The sequence below is a fragment of the Salvelinus namaycush genome, chromosome 7 (assembly GCF_016432855.1).
Source record: "Salvelinus namaycush isolate Seneca chromosome 7, SaNama_1.0, whole genome shotgun sequence".
Classification (NCBI taxonomy): Eukaryota; Metazoa; Chordata; class Actinopteri; order Salmoniformes; family Salmonidae; genus Salvelinus; species Salvelinus namaycush.
Genome location: NC_052313.1, coordinates 14816010 through 14837953, shown reverse-complemented (window position 1 = coordinate 14837953; position 21944 = coordinate 14816010). Strand labels below are relative to the sequence as shown.

Genomic DNA, 21944 nt, shown 5'->3' with positions numbered 1-21944 from the left:
GTCCATGGGGAGCGTATATGTACGTATACAGCCATGTATCTATTTTTCAACATACTTTTGATATGTACTCTTATACTGTATGACAGAGAATTGTATGATCAGAGAAGTAAATGTGTACATGCATTCATTCTATTAGAACAAGTTTTTTTCCTTTCAATAGAATAACGAAAACATGTAAGAAGGAGCAAAAGGTGAAAAGCACATCTACATTTTTATCCAGACAAAATGTAAAATGGGCATCTCCTGAAATTTGCATCCGATTCACAAGGCGTGCATTATCAGTCTGTCAATAGTAGCCTAAATATTGACCAACCCAGCATTGGAGATAACCCATGCTCCTACCAAACAACTACTCCACTTCAAAAACACAACAGCACTGTGCAAAGCCTGATCAATACTATTATCATCACAATTAATAAGAAATATAACCCTTTCTCTGTCTGCTCCTAGCTTAAAATCACCAGCAGCAGAAAACAAAGAGAGTAAACGTTGCCAACATGTTCCATTGTAAGACACATCACTGCTTCCCCTCCTATCCGAGCCATACCATATCCACCCAGCAGTCACAAACCACATAAGCATACCCCTGCAAATTAAGAAAACATACCTCAGATATGTTGTAGGCTAAATGTATGTGCCAGTGGTATTTCAAAAATAGCTGTATGGATAAAATACAAATCAGATTACTATCACTAGTTGTAAGGATGTATGGTGATCCACTGTCTCCTAAGCATGTCTGGTGTCACGTATAAAACCCGTTGCCCAGCATCGCACATGATAGAGAAAGAGGGGAATTCTTTACGCCTACACTATAGAACTGACATAAACCCAAGAGTGACCTTGTCTTTTGTGTCAAGCAGGCTTAACGGCATCTGAGTCAATATGAGGCAATCTAACGTAACAGTGAATCACACAAATCAGTGTGTAACTTCTCAAAATCAACACTCCTGCATTTGTTTGGTCAACATACTGCACTACATTTGGACATTATAAGTAGACCTACACGTATGGAAGAGGGGATACGCAGGCAGACCTATTCAAATGGAGGTTTTTTGTTGTTATTCAACGATAAACACAAAAGGAAACAATTTCCCATGTCTATGTGAACAGGGCAGAGCTTGTTACCGTTTCCACAAATGTAGGGCATTTGGTTTTGTACATTTATCTTGGCATGTCATAGAAATAGCATAGTGGCACAAAGGAAGATAAAATAGATTGAAACGGTGGGAACATCTATTGTCATCACCAATAATAATTGAGCATCAGATTCCTGACCAATGGAATTCTATGACTTTTCCTTATCACTACCAGGTGTGACAGTCCTTGGACGTCAGGTAAAAACATCACAAGTACCTGTAGAACTCGTCAAGCTTGTCTGAAGGGTATGGCCAAAGGTCGGTGATCTGGCGCACATATAGGCCCTGTCCAGAAACAACCTAACAAGAAGAAGAGCTGAAGAATATGGATTAATTCCAAGCCAAGCTCTCTTCCCTAATCCAATAAAGCCCTCTTCCCTCCATCTTAGTAGCTCTCTAGTGAGCTTGGTACACCATTACTAAAGTTATTATTTATTCAGGTGAGCCCAATTGAGACCATAGTCTCATTTGCAATGGTGCACTGAGAACAAATAACTCTCAAACATAGTTCAATAAATCCATAAAACAGCAAAAAAATATATTGCTGTCACGTTCCTGACCTGTTTTCCCTTGTTTTTGTATTTGTTTAGTATGGTCAGGGCGTGAGTTGGGGTGGGCATTCTATGTTGTGTGTCTAGTTTGTCTGTTTCTGTGTTCAGCCTAATATGGTTCTCAATCAGAGGCAGCTGTCAATCGTTGTCCCTGATTGAAATCATATATAGGTGGCTTGTTTTGTGTTGGGGATTGTGGGTGGTTGTTTCCTGTCTCTGTGTTTGTGTTCTGCACCAGATAGGACTGTCTCGGTTTTCACGTTTGTTGTTTTGTATTGTTGTAAGTGTTCACAGTTCGTTATATTAAACATGTTGAACACTAACTGCGCTGCATTTTGGTCCACTCCTTCATCCCAGGAAGAAAGCCATTACAATTGCAGGATACAGTAATAACACAAATAACCCACCACAATCTACCACAACACTAATAACCCACCACAATCAACCACAACACTAATAACCCACCACAATCAACCACAACACTAATAACCCACCACAATGTACCACAACACTAATAACCCATCACAATGTACCACAACACTAATAACCCACCACAATCTACCACAACACTAATAACCCACCACAATCTACCACAACACTAATAACCCACCACAATAAACCACAACACTAATAACCCACCACAATCTACCACAACACTAATAACCCACCACAATCTACCACAACACTAATAACCCACCACGATAATAACCCACCACAATCAACCACAACACTAATAAACCACTACAATAAACCACAACAATAATAAACTACCACAATCAACCAAAACACTAATACACCACCATAAATCAACCACAAGACTTGCAAACCTCAGTGAATTCATCCCTCAGCCGTGTTCTAAACTGACCTATTGGCACCAGGGGTTCAAGATGTAAGGAGGTTTGTAAATTATTCTAAACATGGGGCGTATTCAAGTTGAAGGCTGATTTACTTAGGTTGGTAGAGACACAAAGGACCTCAAGAGTTAACCAACCCTGTGAGCGGGTTTGGTGCCCCGTATTTTTCTATGTTAATAGAGAAGTGAGATATGTTCGAAGCTTGTGCAGCAGAGCTTTGTATACAAAATGTAGAGATGAAGTGATCTACTGTACATTAATTACACTGTAGTTCTACAAGGACAACCATTTCAGATCACTGAGAAGCAGGCCACAAGGGCAGAAAGAGCAGAGCCTTGTCAATTTGGAATCAGGCCTTCTGCTCTTTTCCTCCAAAAATAAAACACCATCTTGTTGAGGGAGTGCAGATGGATGCCCAGCAGGTCATTGGTTATAAACTGTCTGTGACCACTTCCTTTATAACACATGGTGAGCTTGGAGATCCATGAGGAAGGGCCCTAAATCACAGAATGTTCCATGATGTGAATTTGCCTTAACATCAACATCACTGATTTGAAGGTCATCCCTCTTCTCAAGGGCTGGGATTTTGCATAACAGCAATATCACTGACAATAATGACAGCATATATCACCACATAAGTAAACGTATGTGTCTGTGTGTGCACATGAATATGTGAGTAATGATATCGATTGCCTATTAGTATTCACATCATGAGGCATGATCCCTAGTATCTCCACTAACTATTGTCACCGGTCACATCAGCAGTAAACCGTGTAATTACAGGATATATGTGCAGTGCCGTTGGTCTAGCTGATATCATACTGACTTGGAATGACTCACGATGACTGCTGACCTCAAACTGAATACAGATGTTACATTCTCTCTCCTACAGCCGAAGAGGAAGCTCTGAAAACCTCTTGAGTATACTACTACCGAGTTATGTCACGATGGCTATAGATTTAATAGTATTATTATTATTATAATGGCCCTGAAAAGAAACAAAGGCTTTGTGCATGCTGTAAAATGTACATTTATTGTCATGGACTTAACATAAATTGAATATGGTTCATAAAATGTAACCTACACTCAGCATGAAGACAGGAATCTCAACGCAAACAACTGGGCTAACCCCATAAATATGGAGATAACTAAGCATGTGTGTTGTGTTAATCTATTTTCTGCATGACATATGCCACAGATTCCGAGCCAGGCATTCTTTACCGCGGATTTATTGTATACACATTCAAAAGTAACACTATGGAGAACAAAACAATGTTGCAACAGTATCTTTCACTGAAGGAAACACATATCACAACCCCGCCCACGTGTAGGCTACATGCCCAACTTCAGAGCACGAGCGAACATAAATAGTAAATAGGCTATCATTTCGCCCCAATTAATATGTCTGAAGACAAAAACTTACGGGCATGTTCAATCGAAGCGTCCTCTTCTTTCTAGGTGTCTTCACGTCTCTCTTCTTGGAGTCATTTGCTGTGCTTCCCATATTTTTCTAGAATTCTCTAAACAACTGGACTCATTCAATCGTTTTTAAAAAGCGTTACTTTGGCTACTCTGGTGCTAGATAGACTGGCAACAGTGGAAGTGTGGTAAATGATACCAAAACAATCACTGCAAAAACATTATTCGGATTCTGACAGATGTCCTTATGGCAAGTAGGTCCGTGTACTGTACGCATTAATGTGCTCCTCCACTCAACTCGTGTGTTGATGAAAGTTATCGGCTTGAGGTCGGATATATCAGACCTGACAAAAAAATACACCGCGCAGAATGCGATTCACTTGGCATAAAATGTAGCCTTCCCTTCTGGGTGGCTAATGACACGCGCTGATATTTCAAACGACAACAAACTGCAAGAGTAAATCCACAATTGAAACAAGGAAGGTCGTATTATAATGCCAATGCAGACGTTCCCAGAAAGGATTTGATGGGTTCACGCTTCACAGTGGAGAGACAAGTACGCATGTACGTTGGTTGGCCAGTGGCCACTGGTACCAGCTCGGGCTCATCGTGGGACCAGTGCCAGTGGGTGCGTCAAGCTTTCCGCGCAGCTCAGAATTGTCACATGGCTGTGTTTACGTTGTGGCAGCAGCATGAGGAAGCAACTGACCTATAATTGAGTAAATGTGTAATTATTATATTTTCTTGACGTACACCATCATATTCACCAGCTAATAAGCTTTAGACTGATTCTGTTCACAATCCTTCTACAATGGCCAACATATGGCGGCCCTACAGTTCACTCTTATGATCTGCAGTCATCATCATAATTAAAGTCCCAGCCTCTCCGATATGGCCACCATGTGGTCTCAATGGAATACTACACTTGATATATTTTTTTTACACCTTTTTCTCCCCAATTTCGTGGTATCCAATTGATGTGATAATTTGGTATACATGGGCCAATATCAACAGTAGAAAATGGCTTCTTCTCCTTGTCACATCTTCCTCATCTTAACTGGTTTGGCCGGACAGGCCTGTTCGAAACTCAAACTCAATTCATGAATAGGAACGAGTTATCAGGAATTCATTTAGCTTTCACCTGTTTTCAGATCAGTTTAGTTGAAGGAAAGGATAAAAATACATTTAATATTGAGATCCACCCATTGTTGGATTTATACCTAGAGTGATTTGTGATTTAATAACAGGCAACTTAAAAAATATTTCAGCTAAATATGAGACACATTATAATTCCCACAAAGTGGGTTAACCCTATTGGCATGATGCGTATGATGTTTGCCATTCACACCAGCAACCTAGGTTCGCTACATTGGTGTCAGAAGAGGGTTGGTGACCATTTGGCCATCGGAACGCACGGCCCGGGATGTGTGAGGGGGCTGAATAGTTGACACACAGGGATGTGGCTTACTGTTTGGAGAGAGCAGTGTAGGAATCCTCGCTCTATGAGCCCAATAACAATTGGCGCGATGCATAAGGTGTTTGCCTTTCACACCAGCAACCTGGGTTCGCTTCCCTGCCATTCCACAATATTATAGCCTGAAGATTGCATGAAGATACAAATTAGAAGTCATTTTCCAATACCTGTTATGACTCGGTCCAGAAAAATACCTAGCTTAGTCTCTACCTACACCCAGGTTGGATAGGTGTAAGCAATATGGTGAAAATTCCACCTAACCCATCTGAGGCAAGGTGGAGCTACAATCATATACAGTGAGCGCCAAAAGTATTGGGACACATTGTTGTTGTTTTGGCTTTGTACTCAAAGAACTGTGAGGTTAAAGTGCAGACTGTCAGCTTTAATTTCAGGGTATTACCATCCATATCAGATGAACAATAGACATTACAGCACTTCTTGTACATAGTCCCCCCCCCCTCCATTTTAGGGGATCAAAAGTATTGGGACAAATTCAGTTATGTGTATTAAAGTAGTAAAAAGTTAAGTATTTGGTCCCATATTCATAGCACGCAATGACTACATCAAGCTTGTGACTACAAATTTGTTGAATGTCCTGTTTGTTTTGGTTGTGTTTCAGATTATTTTGTGCCCAATAGAAATGAATGGTAAATAATGTATTGTGTAATTTTGGAGTCACTTTTATTGTAAATAAGAATAGAATGTTTCTAAACACTTCTACATTACTGTGGATGCTACCATGGTTACAGATAATCCTGAATGTATCATAAATAATGATGAGTGAGAAAGTTACAGACGCACAAATATCATGTAATATGTAATTCAGGTTTAAGTTTGCATGTACAAATACAGAAAACTCACAATACTTTCACTGGATGGCCCTATCACTTTCTAAAGTGTTACACAGTGCTTTCACAGACTAGGCCTAGTTGCTGGCCCAGTTCAAAACGTGCCAAAAACAGTGAAAATTTCTGAATGAAAGAACATTTTAAACAGTTATCTAATGCACACTTACAAATAAACAGTAAATAAACTCAGCAAAAAAAAGAAAAGTCCTCTCACTGTCAACTGCGTTTATTTTCAGCAAACTTAACATGTGTAAATATTTGTATGAACTTAACAAGATTCAACAACTGAGACAAACTGAAAAAGTTCCACAGACATGTGACTAACATAAATGGAATAATGTGTCCCTGAACAAAGGGGGGGGGTCAAAATCAAAAGTAACAGTCAGTATCTGGTGTGGCCACCAGCTGCATCCGCTCATGGACTGCACCAGATGTGCCGGTTCTTGCTGTGAGATGTTACCCCACTCTTCCTCCAAGGCACCTGCAAGTTCCCGGACATTTCTGGGGGGAATGACCCTAGCCCTCACTCTCCGATCCAACAGGTCAGCGACGTGCTCAATGGGATTGAGATCAGGGCACTTTGCTGGCCATGGCAGAACACTGACATTCCTGTCTTGCAGGAAATCAATCACGCACAGAACGAGCAGTATGGCTGGTGGCATTGTCATGCTGGAGGGTCTTGTCAGGATGAGCCTGCAGGAAGGGTACCACATGAGGGGGGAGGATGTCTTCCCTGTAATGCACAGCGTTGAGATTGCCTGCAATGACAACAAGCTCAGTACGATGATGCTGTGACACACTGCCCCAGACCATGACGGACCCTCCACCTCCAAATCGATCCCGCTCCAGAGTACAGGCCTCGGTGTAACGCTCATTCCTTCGACGATAAACGCGAATCCGATCATCACCCCTGGTGAGACAAAACCGCGACTCGTCAGTGAAGAGCACTTTTTGCCAGTCCTGTCTGGTCCAGCGACGGTGGGTTTGTGCCCATAGGCGACGTTGTTGCTGGTGATGTCTGGTGAGGACCTGCCTTACAACAGGCCTACAAGCCCTCAGTCCAGCCTCTCTCAGCCTATTAAGAACAGTCTGAGCACTGATGGAGGGATTGTGCGTTCCTGGTGTAACTCGGGCAGTTGTTGTTGCCATCCTGTACCTGTCCCGCAGGTGTGACATTCGGATGTACCGATCCTGTGCAGATGTTGCTACACGTGGTCTGCCACTGTGAGGACGATTAGGCGTCTCACAGTACGAACATTGCAATTTATTGCCCTGGCCATGCCTCCTTGCAGCATGCCTAAGGCACGTTCACGCAGATGAGCAGGGACCCTGGACATCTTTCTTTTGGTTGTTTTTCAGAGTCAGTAGAAAGGTGTCCTAAGTGTCCTAAGTTTTCATAACTGTTACCTTAATTGCCTACCATCTGTAAGCTGTTAGTGTCTTAACGACCGTTCCACAGGTGCATGTTCATGAATTGTTTATGGTTCATTGAACAAGCATGGGAAACAGTGTTTAAACCCTTTACAATGAAGATCTGTGAAGTTATTTAGATTTTTACGAATTATCTTTGAAAGACAGGGTCCTGAAAAAGGGACGTTTCTTTTTTTTGCTGGGGACGTTACCTTTAGGGAAGGTGCTCTCAATAAACTTGTTCGACCCCAAAGCCATCAAAATCTCTCCATCAAAACCTCTCCAAACACAACATAATAAGCAACCATCTGAAAACATTATTGCAGTGGAATAACTTTCGAAGCATTAAACACTTGGATTTTGTCAACCTTAAAATCAACAAACACTGATACAAATAAAACATACCATCTGAACGCATATCACCTTCTGAACACATGTCGCCTTCTGAACGCATATCGCCTTCTGAACGCATATCGCCTTCTGAATGCATATCGTCTTCTGAACACACATCGGCGGCATGCTACAACGCTGCCACCGCACGCGCACACACACACGTTTTACTATCCTTGTGGGGACCTCAAATGTATTTCCTTCCAAAATCCTATTTCCCTAACCCTAAAATAACCTTTTTCCTCGGGGGACCTGGAAAATGTCCCCATGAGGGAGAATATTACTTGTTTTACTATCCTTGTGGGGACTTTTTGGTATTTCGTTACCCACGAGGATAGTAATACAAGTGCACGTGCAAGCACAGACAGACAGACACACACACAGAGAGACACAGAGAGACACAGAGAGCTTTCAGCTGAACAGGAGACATGTTTAATATATACAGTCATTGGCTTTTATACCTTTTACATGTAAAGCACTAATTAAGGTCCCCTGCAAAACATAATTAGAAAGCATGGTTCCTACCCGGTTACATAATGGGAAACACAATTTTTTTCACTCCACTTACTTCTTGATACCAGAGTGCCTTTCATAGCAGGTTAGGAGAACTTACGCAGCAGGTTAGGATAATTAACATAGCAGGTTAAAAGGCTCAGGTTAAGGTATAGAAAAAGGGTTAGGCTTAGCAAAAATGCTTTCCTAACCTACAATAAAAATTATTTTGTATCAGAGTGGCATGAAATCACAGCTCCCATCTTTTCCTCTGATGTGAATAGTCTGCAAACTCATCAGTTCATCAGTTTTTTCACTTTCCCTAGGAATTTCTAAAAACCTATCAAACCTATGTCTTTCTATAAAATTCTTACATTGTACAAACGGGGTCGCTCTCACCTTAATTTTTTTTGTCTGAAGAAGGAAACTGCTTGTCCTCACCTCAGTGGTCCACACCATAGAGAATCATAGAGGCCTCTAGTGGCCCTGTTGGAGTCATGTCCAACCAGGTCATCAGGAGGGATCAGCCAATCGTGAAGAAGAAAATGGGATTGCCAATGGTTCTGCCCATGCTGTCACATGATAATATTAGCGTCATGATAGCAACACTAGCTGGATCCTATCCACATTAAGACTTCCGGTTTTCATATTTTGACTTAAAAATAAAAGTCCACGGTAAAACGCTAGGTGCATGATACGAAATCAATATTTTTTGCAGCTTCACATAGGGCATAATGTTAAAATTATGTTGAAAAAATATTATAACTGCATGTGGGAAAATCTAAACTAAAGAGAATTACTACTTTATATAAGATAACAAATATTATAAGGTGGAGCACATTGAGAAATGCTAAGAGCTTAAGTAAATTAATGTCAAGAACATAATAGCCTACTGGTAAAAAATATACAATCAACATTTTCAATAATAAATTATAATTTTGATTGTATGATTCTTGTTTATTTACTGGTGCTATTGTTCGGAGATGCAATTTTGAAATGTAATGTTTAAGAAAGGTGGGGTGGGAAGGACTCAGTAGGGTCTGTAGAATCTATATATGGTACCATTTCATGGGGCTCTGAATAATACAGAGTGTTGCTGGACTTTTACAGTGGTCTAAAGTGTGGTGCATGAACACTAAATGGTACAAATATAGCACTGTACAGGAAAAACGATCCAGTCTACTCAGTAGAGTCTCTAGAAATCAAAACAGGTGAGTTTGAACAAAAAGGTAGGTCATAGGAAGCTTTATGTTGACATTTGAACCGTGAGACATATCAGCACCATGGACAGCTACCCTTTTAGAATGTTATGTTATCACAATTACTCAGTTGGGGTTCTACTAAGCAAATACGTTCCGTTTTTCAGGGGGGGGCTGTGTCGAACAGCCCGCTGGTTATTACACTGTCTTTCTTGTAATGCCTTAATTTAATCCTGCATGTTATATTAATTGACTGTTTTTGTGTTGAATATCAGTTGAAAAAACAAAACACCTTAACACTTTTTAAAAAATCTTACCCTAGTGTGAAATAAAATACCATTACATCCATGACTTTCATGCATTCTTGCCTTGCGCTAATGGAAGTGCCAAATGCACTCTTAGAAAAAATGGTTCTTTGGCTGTCCCCATAGGAGAACCCTTTTTGGTTCCAGGTAGAAACCTTTTTGGTTCCAGGTAGAACTATTTTGGGTTCTATGTAGAATCCTCTGGGGAAAGGGTTCTACATGGAACCCAATAGGGTTCTTTCTACCTGGAACCAAAAGGGTTCCCCTGGAACCAAAAAGGGTTATTCAAGGGGTTATCCTACGAGGACAGCAAAACGATGAAGCAAAACGGTACAAACAGAGAATGTAAATGAAGCTCGGGTTCAAAACCTATTGCCTGTGGAGAGTTTAAATGAGGGAATGTCAACTGCTCAAAGAAGACTTTCACATATGTTAAATGCACACACGTTTGAGGATAAAGATCCTGCTTCTGATTTTCATCCTGATGTAGCCAAGAGTTCGTATGAGGAAATGTCAGTGGTGCAGCACGATCAAATCTGACAAATAAGATATTGGGAAGGAATACTATCACTTAGAGACAAAATGTTGTGGTAGAGGTTTATCAGATGAGGAAATCGTAAGCTCTATGACAACCGAATAAGATGAGCAGTGTGTAACTGGAGAGGTTTAAGTCGAAATAGGCGAGGATACACTCAAATGTGTTTCTTCAGATGAGGCAAATTTTGGAGGGTTCAGGCATACCACTCCAAATAATGGTGTTAACATTGAATCGTGATGAATGGGAGAAGTCCATTCGGAGAGAAGTGGTAAGTATTTCAAAAAGTTGTCATGGGTAGGCCTATTTGCAGGAAAGATTCAAGAGCCAAATCCTTAATGCATGTACATTTTCGACATCATACATTTTCAGTCACTCAGAAAAGGATATATATATAAAAATAATGTTGAGATCCAGAGAGGGAGCAACTTGCATTATCATTACATAACACTGCCGCACAAACGCACAAATAACTTATTGGATTCTGATTAAATAAAGTCACTGCAATTACTGAAAGAAAAAGTTAAGAATGAAACATCAGCACAAATAATCGTTTTTCCTGTACAGTGCTATAATTGTACCATATAGTGTCCAGGCACAACACTTTAAGCTGTTTGACCACAGTAAAAGTCCAGAAAAACGTTGTATTATTCAGAGCCCCATTAAATGCCACCATATATTGATTCTACAGATCCTACTGAGTACTCCCCCACCCCACTTTTACATCGGCACAAAATAATATATTTTTCTCGAATAAGCCCATATGTATTCCATATGCAGTGGATTTACATTGTGGCCAATTGAATGGGTGGAGTAAAATGCCAGCAACACTGCATATTATTCAGTGCCCCTTGAAATTACACCATTTATGGATTGTACAGGCTCTAATGAGTATTCCCTATGTAACAGTATAACTTCACGGCCATCCCTTCGCCCCGACCCGGGCGCGAACCAGGGACCTTCTGCACACATCAACAACAGTCACCCACGAAGCGTCGTTACCCATCGCTCCACAAAAGCCGCGGCCCTTGCAGAGCAAGGGGCAACACTACTTAAGTCTCAGAGCAAGTGACGTAACTGATTGAAATGCTACTAGCGCGTACCCGCTAACTAGCTAGCCATTTCACATCCGTTACACTTACAATACTTTTACTGCGACATCTAATATATATTTTTGCTCTATAAGCCAATATGTATTCAGTATACAGTGATTCGCATTGAGAGCGTTTATTTGACCGTGGAACATGTTTTAAAACCAATTTTTTTTTAACCTTTAACTCGGCAAGTCAGTTAAAGAACAAATTCTGATTTACAATGACGGCCTACCCCAGTCAAACACGGACAAGGCTGTGCCAATTGTGCGCCAATTTGTGGGACTCCCAATCACAGCCAGATGTGATGCAGCCTGGATTTTAACGAGGTACTGCAGTAATGCCTCTTATACTGAGATGCAGTGACAATCACAATGATAGGTGAAACAGATCAGGATGTGACACAGTAAAATGGCTCTTTGGATAGCTTTAACTACAACCTATATCAATGAGCGTTAGCATTCTAGCTAACAACTGCTGCATCCAAAATAGTTATTTTGCAAAGATCACAACCAAATATAATCTTAGCGACTGTTCAAGCAAGAAACAAAACATAATTGTAAGTGTATGACATCCTAAAAAGGTTATTTTGTTTAGAAGTAATAAAAACGTAAATGTTTGTTGAATGGGTTTCTCACTGCCGCTAAGAGTCGCGCTAATCTTTGCGTGACGTCAGTGTGCCCTGTACTGGAAAATGTCTACAATGGCACAGATACAAAGATGAATCCTCTATCAATCTCTATGGTTCACACTAGTTGACTGTAGGTTTGTTCGAGTTTTGATTGGTCTGAACTGTGTGAATTGCTCATATCTGATTGGGTAATCCAGTTTTAGCAACTGCTAGTATCACCGCCACTGTACAGACCCACACAATGTAAGAGAGACTGCACTCCAAGGTAATCCATTAGAAATGGTATCTAGCTAACGTTAGCTATAGCCATTTTACTTGGTGCATTTGGTTGTTGTAAACCGAAGTAAAATAATGGTTAAGCAGCTAGGAAAGGATTTGGATGGGATCATTGGGGTGTATGTAGTTTTGTGTCACGAGGGTGCTTGTTGCGTTGCGTTGTGTAGTAAAGGTGGGGAGGTAGCACTTGGGTCTTGCTGCCGTCTGTTTACCTAGCCAACTGAATTTGCAACACCAGCATAGACACATTAGGATGTCCATGAAGCAAGTTCATCGTAAGTTTACATTACACTTTTCATTTCAGAAATGTTGGCATGACAATCTTCCTTCGAGTTGCCTCGGGTCTCGCTCATAGGCGATTTGAGGGCTCGCGATATATAGCTAGCGGGCAGCAAAACTAGCTGACGTTATTTGCTTATTGCTTGTTATTATCACTGCAATGAATGACCATAATTAAATGTCAACTCATGTGTTAGTTAAAGCAAAGTAACTAACGTGCTAGCGTGTCTTGTATTGCATGTTAGCTAACTAGCTAGAAACTAGAATTTTGCCACTCAGCTTTGCTAAAGATAGATATAACTAAATTGCTATGCATATTATCAGCCAATAGCGATTGTAACTAGTTTGCGTGCTACTGTAACGTCAGTGTACTATTGATCCCTAGCAACTAACTATAACGTTACCCAACTAGCTAGCTTGTTAGTTGACCTTACACAATAGCCAACTTTAGTTAAAGTTAACTACTTGTAGATATTTTCCTGAATGCACCCATGCATTATGTTTAGCTACCATATAATAACAAGTTAGTGAAGTTTCTGCGCGTGCAGCTACGTCAGTATACTGGCGTATTAATTCTAGCTAGAACGTTAGCTACACCGAATTTCTAGCGTCCTCTAAGGCTATAATGCCACGGAGGTGCATTGAACCTGCCTGTGAAAACACTGCCGATGGTTGACAAACCAGCTCTTCATGACTAAAACGCTCATATTTTAGACCTCAAACTAAGGATATCAAGCTTAGTAAAAACAACCATGTATTATAATACAATGCAGAAAAATAAACCAGATTGCATGGGCACTAGTCTGTTAATCTTTCACTGGTTGGGTGTGATCTAACCCAATTGTGGGGACGCCAGTAGCAGCACACCGAGTAGGGATGTGTTTGTGTCTAAAGTTAGTTGGAACTGGATGATCCTTTTAAAGACGATGGTGCATGGAGAAGGATGGAAGCGGAATGCCAGAGGTCCATGCAAAAGAGGTGGTGAATTTATTAACCGAAAGAGTTACAAAAATAAGGATGAATACATGTAAAATGAAGGGTCCCAGGATATGAGAATGACTTAAGAAAGCTTAATTAATTGGAAGAAAGATCGTTTATACAAAAGTCTCTACAACCTCAGAACAAGCTGCGCCCAGCTAAATACATACACAGCCCTGCCCAGCTTGGACTGACCATTACTGCAGTTAAGTAGAGGGTAGGCTACACAACCAGAAGTTCAGGGTAAATGCTTTCAATAGGTTTTGAACATTTAGTTTTACACAACATCAATGTCATCATAGTAGCGCAATACATTATTCAATATTTATGCTGCAGTAACATGATTTTCAATAGCTATGACACTAGGCCTTTAAACTAACTGCTTTAGCGGCTATTGACTATAGTCAAAACAAATGTTATTTGTCACATCCGCCGACTACATCAGATGTACACTTTACTGTGAAATGCTTACTTACGAGCCCTTTCCCAACAACGTAGAGTTAAAAAGTATGAACATTAGCATAAAAAGGAAATAATAACAATAATGATGCTATATACAGTACTGATACTGAGTCAATGTGCTGGGGTACGAGGTGATTGAGGTAATATTTTCATGTAAGTAGGGGTAACAGTGTCTAGGTAATCAGGATCGATAATAAACAGGGTAGCAGCAGTGTGTGTGTAGTGCAGTGGGGGTGTGGGTAGAGTCCAGTGCCAGAGCGTCCGTGCCATACCAAGTGGTGATGCAACCTGTCAAGATGCTCTCAATGGTGCAGCTGTGAAATTTTGAGGATCTGAAGGGCCATGCCAAGCGTTGTTGTGCCCTCTTCACGACTGTGTTGGTGTGTTTGGACCATGATAGGTCCTTAGTGATGTGGGCACCGAGGAACTTGAAGTTCTCAACTCGCTCCACTACAGCCCCGTTGATGTGAATGGGGGCGTGCTTGGCCCTCCATTTTATGAAGTCCACGATAAGTTCCTTTGTCTTATTGACATTGAATCAGAGACGTTGTTGTCCTGGCACCACACTACCAGGTCTCTGACCTCCCTATAGGCTGTCTCATCGGTGATCAGGCCTACCACCATTGTGTCATCTGCAAACTTAATGATGGTGTTTACGTTGTGCGCGGCCACGCAGTCGTGGGTGAATAGGGAGTACAGGAGGAGATTAAGCACACACCCCCGAGGGCCCCCGTGTTGAGGGTCAGCGTGGCGGATGTGTTGTTGCCTACCCTCACCACCTGGGGGCGGCCCATCTGGAAATCCAGGATTCAGTTGCAGCGGGAGGTGTTTAATCCAAGGGTCCTTATCTTAGTGATGAGCTTGGAGGGCGCTATCAATCAAATGTATTTATAAAGCCCTTTTTTACATCAGCCGACGTCACAAAGTGCTATACAGAAACCCAGCCTAAAACCCCAAACAGCAAGCAATGCAGATGTAGAAGCACAGTGGGTAGGAAAAACTCCCTAGAATGGCAAGGAACCTAGGAAAAAACCTAGCAGTCCTCTTCTGGCTGTGGAGATTATAACAGTACATGGCCAAGATGTTCAAATGTTCATAGATGACCAGCGGGATTATAATAATAATCACAGTGGTTGTAGAGGGTGCAACAGGTCAGCACCTCAGGAGTAAATGTCAGTTGGCTTTTCATAGCCAATCATTCAGAGTTAGAGACAGCAGGCACGGTAGAGAGAGAGTCGAAAACAGCAGGTCCGAGACAAGGTAGCACGTCCGGTGAAGTCAGGGTTCCATAGCCGCAGGCAGAACAGTTGAAACTGGAGCAGCAGCACAACCTGACTGGTCCCCAGTCCACCTGGTCATCAGGCCAGGTAGTCCTGAGGCATGGTCCAAGGGCTCAGGTCCTGAGAGAGAGAGAGACACCGGATAAGACAGGAGAAATACTCCAAATATAACAGGCTTACCCTAGCCCCCGGACACAAACTATTGCAGCATAATTACTGGTGGCTGAGACAGGAGGGGTCGGGAGACACTGTGGCCCCGTCCGACTATACCCAAAGACAGGGCCAACCAGGCGGGATATAACCCCACCCACTTTGCCAAAGCACCGCCCCAAAACCACTAGAGGGATATCTTCAACCACAAACTTACTACCCTGTGACAAGGCCGAGTATAGCCCAAGAAGATCTCCCCCACGGCACGAACCCGAGGGGGGCACCAACCCAGACAGGAAGATCACGTCAGAGACTCAACCCACTCAAGTGACGTACCCCTCCTAGGAACGGCATGGAAGAGCACCAGTAAGCCAGTGACTCAGCCCCTGTAATAGGGTTAGAGGCAGAGAATACCCGTGGAGAGAGGGGAACCAGCCAGGCAGAGACAGCAAGGGCGGTTCGTCGCTCCAGTGCCTTTCCGTTCACCTTCACACCCCTGGGCCAGACTACACTCAATCATAGGCCCCACTAAAGAGACGAGTCTTCAGTAAAGACTTAAATGTCGAGACCGAGTCTGCGCCTCTCACATGGATAGGCTGACCATTCCATAAAAATGGAGCTCTATAGGAGAAAGCCCTGCCTCCAGCTGTTTGCTTAGAAATTCTAGGGACAATAAGGAGGCCTGTGTCTTGTGACCGACGCGTACATGTCGGTATGTACGGCAGGACCAAATCGGAAAGATGGATAGGAGCAAGCCCAAGTAATGCTTTGTAGGTTAGCAGTAAAACCTTAATCAGCCCTAGCCTTAACAGGAAGCCAGTAATATGATTTAAAAAATGTGGTTCTAGTCAAGCCGGAAAGTAGAGCATTGCAGTAGTCTAATCTAGAAGTGACAAAAGCATGGATACATTTTTATGCATAATTTTTGGACAGAAAGTTTCAGATTTTTGCAATGTTACGTAGATGGAAAAAAGCTGTCCTTTGAAACAGTGTTGATATGTTCATCAAAAGAGAGATCAGGGTCCAGAGTAACGCAGAGGTCCTTTACAGTTTTATATGACACGACTGTACATCCATCAAGATTAATTGTCAGATCCAACAGAAGATCTTTGTTTCTTGGGATCTAGAACTAGCATCTCTGTTTTGTCCAAGTTTAAAATTAAAACATTTGCCGCCATCCACTTCCTTATGTCTGAAACACAGGCTTCCAGGGAGGGCAATTTTGGGGCTTCACTATGTTTCATCGAAATGTACAGCTGTGTATCGTCCGCATAGCAGTGAAAGTTAACATTATGTTTCCGAATGACATCACCAAGAGGTAAAATATATAGTGAAAACAATAGTGGTCCTAAAACGGAACCTTGAGGAACACCGAAATGTACAGTTGATTTGTCAGAGGACAAACCATTCAGAGACAAACTGATATCTTTCCGACAGCTAAGATCTAAACCAGGCCAGAACTTGTATGTGTAGACCAATTTGGGTTTCCAATCTCTCCAAAAGAATGTGGTGATCGATGGTATCAAAGTTAGCACTAAGGTCTAGGAGCACGAGGACCGATGCAGAGCCTTGGTCTGACGCCAATAAAAGGTAATTTGCCACCTTCACGAGTGTAGTCTCAGTGCTATGATGGGGTCTAAAACCAGACTGAAGCATTTCGTATACATTGTTAGTCTTCAGGAAGGCAGTGAGTTGCTGCAGCTTTTTCATTTTTTTTTGATAGGAATAGGAGATTCGATATAGGCTGATTTAAAAATAAAATATATATATATACACTGCTCAAAAAAATAAAGGGAACACTTAAACAACACAATGTAACGCCAAGTCAATCACACTTCTGTGAAATCAAACTGTCCACTTAGGAAGCAACACTGACAATAAATTTCACATGCTGTTGTGCAAATGGAATAGACAAAAGGTGGAAATTATAGGCAATTAGCAAGACTCCTTGTGCAAGGAGGAGCACTGCCAGAGCCCTGCAAAATGACATCCAGCAGGCCACAAATGTGCATGTGTCTGCTCAAACGGTCAGAAACAGACTCCATGAGGGTGGTATGAGGGCCCGACGTCCACAGGTGGGGGTTGTGCTTACAGCCCAACACCGTGCAGGACGTTTGGCATTTGCCAGAGAACACCAAGATTGGCAAATTCGCCACTGGCGCCCTGTGCTCTTCACAGATGAAAGCAGGTTCACACTGAGCACATCTGACAGACGTGACAGAGTCTGGAGACGCCGTGGAGAACGTTCTGCTGCCTGCAACATCCTCCAGCATGACCGGTTTGGCGGTGGGTCAGTCATGGTGTGGGGTGGCATTTCTTTGTGGGGCCGCACAGCCCTCCATGTGCTCGCCAGAGGTAGCCTGACTGCCATTAGGTACCGAGATGAGATCCTTAGACCCCTTGTGAGACCATATGCTGACACATGCGTGGCCTGCTGGAGGTCATTTTGCAGGGCTCTGGCAGTGCTCCTCCTTGCACAAAGGCGGAGGTAGCGGTCCTGCTGCTGGGTTGTTGCCCTCCTACGGCCTCCCCCACGTCTCCTGATGTACTGGCCTGTCTCCTGGTAGCGCCTCCATGCTCTGGACACTACGCTGACAGACACAGCAAACCTTCTTGCCACAGCTCGCATTGATGTGCCATCCTGGATGAGCTGCACTACCTGAGCCACTTGTGTGGGTTGTAGACTCCGTCTCATGCTACCACTAGAGTGAAAGCACCGCCAGCATTCAAAAGTGACCAAAACATCAGCCAGGAAGCATAGGAACTGAGAAGTGGTCTGTGGTCACCACCTGCAGAACCACTCCTTTATTGGGGGTGTCTTGCTAATTGCCTATAATTTCCACCTTTTGTCTATTCCATTTGCACAACAACATGTGAAATTTATTGTCAATCAGTGTTGCTTCCTAAGTGGACAGTTTGATTTCACAGAAGTGTGATTGACTTGGAGTTACATTGTGTTGTTTAAGTGTTCCCTTTATTTTTTTGAGCAGTGTGTATATATATATTTTATTTTTTAAATTAAAAAATAATAATTCTGGGTCAAGGTTTGGCTTTTTCAAGGGAGGCTTTATTACTGCCACATTTAGTGAGTTTGGTACACATCCTGTGGATAGGGAGCCGTTTATTATGTTCAACATAGGAGGGCCAAGCACAGGAAGCAGCTCATTTAGTAGTTTAGTTGGAATAGGGTCCAGTATGCAGCTTGAAGGTTTAGAGGCCATGACTATTTTCATCAATGTGTCGAGAGATATTATTAAAAAAACTTGAGTGTCTCCCTTGATCCTAGGTCCTGGCAGTGTTGAGCAGACTCGGGACAATTGAGCTTTGGAGAAATACGCAGATTTACAGAAGAGTCCGTAATTTGCTTTCTAATGATCATGATCTTTTCGTCAAAGAAGTTCGTGAATTTATCACTGCTGAAGTGAAAGCCATCCTCTCTTGGGGAATGCTGCTTTTTAGTTAGCTTTGCGGCAGTATCAAAAATAAATGTAGGATTGTTTTTATTATCAATTAAGTTGAATAAATAGGATGATCGAGCAGCAGTGAGGGCTCTTCGATACTGCATGTTACTGTCTTTCCAAGCTAATCGTAACACTTCCAGTTTGGTGAAGTGCCGTTTCCGTTCCAATTTTCTGGAAGCTTGCTTCAGGGCTTGGGTATTTTCTGTATACCAGGGAGCTAGTTTCTTATGACAAATGTTTTTTCTTTTTAGGGGTGCGACTGCATCTAGGGTATTATGCAAGGTTAAATTAAGTTCCTCAGTTAGGTGGTTAACGTATTGTTATACTCTGATGTCCTTGGGTAGGTGGAAGGAGTCTGGAAGGGCATCTAGGAATCTTTGGGTTGTTTGAGCATTTATAGCACAGCTTTTGATGATCCTTGGTTGGGGTCTGAGCAGATTATTTGTTGCTATTGCAAACGTAATAAAATGGTGGTCCGTTAGTCCAGGATTATGAGGAAAAAACATTAAGATCCACAATATTTATTCCACGGGACAAAACTAGGTCCAGAGTATGACTGTGGCAGTGAGTAGGTCCGGAGACACGTTGGACAAAACCCACGGAAGCCTTTTGGAGTGGGTCTGTGGATTTTTCCATGTGAATATTAAAGTCACCAACATTTTTATTATTATCTGCCATGACTACAAGGTCCGATAGGAATTCAGGCAACTCGGTGAGGAACGCTGTATACGGCCCAGGAGGCCTGTAAACAGTAGCTATAAAAAGTGATTGAGTAGGCTGCATAGATTTCATGACTAGAAGCTCAAAAGACAAAAACGCAGCCCTTTTTTTTTGTAAATTGAAATTTGGTATCGTAAATGTTAGCAACACCTCCGCCTTTGCGGGATGCGCAGGGGATATGGTTACTAGTGTAACCAGGAGGAGAGGCCTCATTTAACACAGTAAATTCATCAGGTTTAAGCCATGTTTCAGTTGGGCCAATCACATCAAGATTAGGATCAGTGATTAGTTCATTGACTATAACTGCCTTGGAAGTGAGGGATCCAACATTAAGTAGCCCTATTTTGAGATGTGAGATATCACAATCTCTTTCAATAATGACAGGAATGGAGGAGGTCTTTATTCCAGTGATTGCTTAGGCGAACACCGCCATGTTTAGTTTTGCCCAATCTAGATCGAGGCACAGACATGGTCTCAATGGGGATAGCTGAGCTGACTACACTGACTGTGCTAGTGGCAGACTAAGCTGGCAGGCTGGTGATCTCATTGTGGAGTTAGAGCCCTGTCTATGTTCATAGATAAGATGAGAGCAATCCTCCAGCTAGGATGGAGTCATTCACTCCTCAGCAGGCTTGGTCCTGTTTGTGGGTGAGTCCCAGAAAGAGGGCCAATTATCTACAAATTCTATCTTTTGGGAGGGGCAGACGTTTTCAACCAGCAATTGAGTTGTGAGACTGCTGTAGAGCTCATTACTCCCCCCAGCTGGTAGGGGGCCAGAGACAATTACTTGATGCCGACACATCTTTCTAGGTGATTTACACGCTGAGGCTATGTTGCGCTTGGGGACCTCTGACTGTTTCACCCTAACATCGTTGGTGCCGACGTGGATAACAATATCCCTATGCTCTACACTCGCCAGTTTTAGCCTTAGCCAGCACTATCTTCAGATTAGCATTAACGTCGGTAGCCCTGCCCCTTGGTAAACAGTGTATGATCGCTGGATGATTCTTTAAGTCTAATACTGCGGGTAATGGAGTCGCCAATGACTAGGGCTTTCAATTTGTCAGAGCTAATGGTGGGAAGCTTCGGCGTCTCAGACCCCGTAACGGGTGGAGGAGAGACCAGAGAAGGCTCGGCCTCTGACTCCGACTCATTGCTTAATGGGGAGAACTGGTTGAAAGTTTGTCGGCTGAATGAGCGACACCGGTTGAGCATTTCCTTCAAGAAGCCATGAGAAAATAGTTTGGCTGCGGGGACTGTGCGAGGGGATTTATACTACTATCTGTACTTATTTGTGGCACAGACGCTGTTTCATCCTTTCCTACACTTACATTACCCTTGTCTAACGATTGCTTCTGAAGCTGGGCTTGCAGCACGGCTATCCTCACCATAAGGCGATCGTTCTCCTGTATATTATGAGTACAGCGACTGCAATTAGAATGCCTAGTGTTCATGTTACTACTTGGCTTCGGCTGGTGGAGGTCCTGTAGAACCATGTCCAGATAAAGCATCCGGGGTGAATAAGTTGAATATATATATATATTTTTTTAAACGCAAAGTGGGCAGGTAGCAAAGTAACGCTAGCAACAAAATGCACAGCAGCATGTAAACAAGCCCACAAGTTGTAACAGGAAATGACGTCAGCACTCAATAGACCTTTCTAGTGGAGTTGAATGCTGAGATGTAGTCAATGAACAGTATTCTCACATAGGTGTTCCTTTTGTCCAGGTAGGAAAGGGCTGTGTGGAGTGCAATAGAGATTGTGTCATCTGTTGGGACAGTATGCAAATTGGAGTGGCTCCAGGGTGTCTGGGATGATGGTGTTGTGAGCACTGACCAGCCAAAGCATTTCATGGCTACAGATGTGAGTGCTATGGGGTGAAATAATTTAGACAGGTTACCTTGCCGTTCTTGGGCAGAGGGACTGTGGTAGTCTGCTTGAAACATGTAGGTATTACGGACTGGGTCAGGGAGAGTTTGAAAATAAAATGTCTTACTCCCAT

The 21944-nt window shown here is 42.5% G+C and overlaps 2 protein-coding genes across 4 annotated transcripts in view; one reads left to right on the top strand and one right to left on the bottom strand.

Moving 5' to 3' along the window:
• LOC120051009 (5'-AMP-activated protein kinase subunit gamma-2-like) overlaps window positions 1–4526 on the bottom strand; it is a 105265-nt gene extending 100739 nt beyond the window's left edge. The window contains exon 1 of one of the 2 annotated variants that reach the window (XM_038997583.1): window positions 3965–4526. In XM_038997583.1, coding sequence (XP_038853511.1) covers window positions 3965–4045 — 81 coding nt within the window. In that variant the 5' untranslated portion in view covers window positions 4046–4526. The remainder of the gene's footprint in view (window positions 1–3964) is intronic. The other variant, XM_038997582.1, reaches the window with a different exon arrangement.
• A 7995-nt stretch (window positions 4527–12521) lies between these two features.
• Window positions 12522–21944, top strand: part of LOC120051008 (polypeptide N-acetylgalactosaminyltransferase 11-like) — a 62172-nt gene continuing 52749 nt past the window's right edge. The window contains exon 1 of one of the 2 annotated variants that reach the window (XM_038997580.1): window positions 12522–12600. The gene's annotated coding sequence lies outside the window, so the exon portion shown is untranslated. Of the gene's footprint in view, window positions 12601–12783; window positions 12887–21944 lie in introns of those variants that run through there. The other variant, XM_038997579.1, reaches the window with a different exon arrangement.